Raw genomic sequence first — 3465 nt, 5'->3', positions numbered from 1 at the left:
TACAACTTGTATTGACTTGATCTTGATCTGCTTCGAGTGTGCTTAGTCAGGATAAGTGGGTTTTCTCGGTAATCATTAATTATTCCCTCAACAGTCTGTAATATTGGATATATAAATTATGTATTAATAATGTTCATACTTTTTTATTTGTGTTGTAATATTATTAGCGTGACTTAATGTAAAATTATGGAAGTAATACCTCAAAAGCGTTGAATATTCAACAAGGAAATGTAAAAGGAAAGAAGTACAGTATTGGAATTTCATGTGCAAACTTGTGCACGCATATGAAAAATACTTGTCCCCAATAAGACAAATACTATGAAATACAATGCGGCGTTCTTTGTTTTTTCTTCGATAAAGAGTGATTTTATTGACTTATAGTGTCGCATGAAGGGAATACTATCAAAAGGAATTTCACAACCGACCTTAGCATGACTAGATTGCACACAACCAACACAACCATGCACACTTAAAAAATAAGCCGGCAAACACAAAGTCGTACAAACATCATTCCTTGTTATGCACCACATTAGTTATTTTTATTTCCGTGAATAAATGCTTGGTTAGGTTTGCAGAAGAGTTGCTGCATTGTTCTACATACAAGTTAACTATCTATCTAGTCGAAAGTCCCTTTTGCTCCTACGTGCATATGCACCCATTGTCGAAATACACATTTTGAAAAGTTAAAAAATTGGAACAAAAATCCCGCGTGTATATCCGGACATTTTATGTCCGTTCACAAGGTTTCGGTGAAAAACGACGTTTTTTGTGGCTTGTGTAAAAAAGACAATTTCTGATGCTTCATTCTAACTATTCACGAGGCATTTCTTTATCTTTTTTACACAAGCCACAAAAAACGTCGTTTTTCACTGAAACCTTGTGAACGGACATAAAATGTCCGGATATACACGCGGGATTTTTGTTCCGAATTTTTCAACTTTTCAAAATGTGTGTTTTCGACAATGGGTGCATATGCACCTAGGAGCAAAAAAAATCTCTCTCTCGGTTTTTTTTTTTTGCAACACAGGGCTGGTAAATCTCGAATGAACTCAGCAGGGCTGTGATTATCTCTATGCAAATAAGAATGGTTGTGCAGTCACAATGTGTGGTTGCATACGTATATGTTCAGAGTCATCTAATTAAGTGGTTGGTAACTACTGTGCGGATTTCCACACTTAATAAATTCTAAAAGAAGCACACGCATGATGTAGTAGCAGGCCAACAAGAGTCCTACAGGCCGATTCAGTACGCGGCACACCTTACTCCACGATCATATCAAACTGACCACGCAGGCAGATACTCCCTTCGTTTTTATTTAGTCCGCATATTAGTTTTGGTCAAAGTCAAGCTTTATAAACTTTGATCAAGTTTATAAATAAAAATATTAAATTATACAATAACAAATCAATACTATTGGATTTATTATTGAATGTACTTTCACATCATATAGATCTGTTACTGTAAATGTTTATAATTTTTTCTATAAACTTGGTCAAACTTTACGAAGTTTGACTTCAGTCAACTCTAATATGCAGAGTAAATAAAAACGGAGGGAACTTCTAGAAGCAGCAATTGGCTAGCAAAGATTCCTGTACAGTTTGAACCAAGTGTGTGCAAGACCAGGGCCGCTGGATGAAGTGTCGTCTGCAAATCGGGCAGAGTGCCGGCCGCAGAGTAGTTTCGAATTACAGTACATACTAGCTACTAGGTAGTACTAGCAAGGGTATGCGCGCAGCATGTACTAGCTAGGTCACGTGGTTAATGCCAAACGAGCAGTGGCCACTTACAACCAACGAAAGAGGCGAGAATCTGTTCCTCAAAAGGAGAAGAAGAAACGAAAGAATGGCATGAAACCACGTCACTAGTGTTGAAAAGGTTCACCTGGACGAAACAACGAGCACAAATTAATTCGATCCTGAGCTTTATGGCGATCTATACCAGCAACCCAATCGTATTGACTCGTTAAAGTCCATAGAATTTTTTTTCACCGAACTGTCTAATCAAAGGTGGTAGCTACTACATATGATATGGCTCTTAACAGTACTAGCAACATCATCAAGCACAACATACACATCTATCTACAGAGACTTGGAGAACAACGCTCCTCGGTCGATCATCACTAGCTAAAATTTTGCATCAATCGTACCGCATCGAGATGGTTGTTTCTGAAATTATTGGTAGTATAAGCTAAATAAGCTGAAATGTAAATGTAATCTTCACATCGTCACCATTAAACCACAAAAAGATCGACCTTCATAACTCGGAAACAAGAAGGACAGTATCTTATTCTTATTTGAGCAAGAAGAAGCTAGGCATATGTGCATGTAGATGTAGAGGTGAAGCAGTAGCTCAGGAGCAGCCGTCTTGCACCCGGAGAGGGCTGGAGCTGGCAGGTGGTGCCGGGGCCGGGCGGCGCGCGCAGGACTCGGCCACGAGCGCCCGGCGCGCAGTGAGCAAGCCGGCCGGCACGAGCGGGCGGTCGAAGGCGGAGCAGTCCATCCAGTCCTTGAGCAGCTTCTCCTGCCCCCACATCTCCGGCACCCACACCCTCCCCGCCATCTCCCGCCTGTGCCGCTTCAGCCTTTCCCGCGCGGTCTCCCCTTCCTCCTCCTTGTCCGCTGGCTGCAGCAGCTTCCCCGCCTCCCGCTTCTCCTTGGACGTAGACATTCTTCCAGCTTGATCTTGCGCCGCCACCGCCGCATGGTGATCGGAGGACGTAGCGTCGGCCGCGACCGGCCGGCTTTCCTCCGCCAAGCCGCCCGTGCATGCCTCGGCCGGGTGAGCCGCGCCGTGCTCCGGCACCTCCTCGACGTCGCCGGAGTAAGCCATGCAGCAGATCAAGCAACCCACACTAATTACGCAGGCCAAAGGAAGCTAGCTAGAACAGCAATGATTCTTGAGCCCTTGGCAACACCGGTTGTCTGCTGCCTTGCTGACCCCAATATAACGAGGCCGGGGGCGGTGGGAGATTAAAAGATGGGGGGAGGTGGGGGACGGTTGGGGGAAGAGGCGGACACGTTAGGGGGAGCAAGGGAAGGAGATGGAAGGGGCTCGCCTATGGTGGCTGCGAGGTGAGCGTGGCCTGCCGCTGCGGCGCATTCCGCCATATATGTGGCTGCCCTTGCCCTCGCGACGTGGCCGGAGGCCGGAGCCGTGGAAGCAGTAGGTGAAGTAACTGTGAGGCGCGCGCGGGCGTAAATGTGTGTGTGCGCGGCTGCGGCTGCGTGGCGCGGTTTGCGTTTCTGAGGCTGGCGGCAGCGCAGCGCGGGCTGGATGCACGACGGCCAATCGGTAGATACCTCCGGTAGATTTGATCTTTTGCCGGGGCCACCGAGCAGTCAGTGTTCGTCTATCCCCATTAACTTCGAGACTCTGACCCGACATTACTGATGGGACGAAGGGAGGAGCGAGGAAAGATCCACCCGACCCGAGCAATCAAATTTCTTTTCTGTCTTTTTTTTATAA

General features: G+C 46.0%; 1 protein-coding gene across 1 annotated transcript; it reads right to left on the bottom strand.

Annotated features, from left to right (window-relative positions):
• Nucleotides 1–2162: 2162 nt before the first annotated feature.
• Nucleotides 2163–3201, bottom strand: LOC123049367 (protein BIC1). The gene has a single exon (XM_044472291.1). The coding sequence runs from the start codon at nucleotides 2827–2829 to the stop codon at nucleotides 2350–2352; it is 480 nt and encodes a 159-aa protein (XP_044328226.1). The 5' UTR covers nucleotides 2830–3201; the 3' UTR covers nucleotides 2163–2349.
• Nucleotides 3202–3465: the final 264 nt, after the last annotated feature.

Source organism: Triticum aestivum, chromosome 2D, assembly GCF_018294505.1.
Source record: "Triticum aestivum cultivar Chinese Spring chromosome 2D, IWGSC CS RefSeq v2.1, whole genome shotgun sequence".
Taxonomy (NCBI): Eukaryota; Viridiplantae; Streptophyta; class Magnoliopsida; order Poales; family Poaceae; genus Triticum; species Triticum aestivum.
Note: the sequence above shows the minus strand (reverse complement) of the source record. Positions and strands in the feature narration are given on the sequence as shown.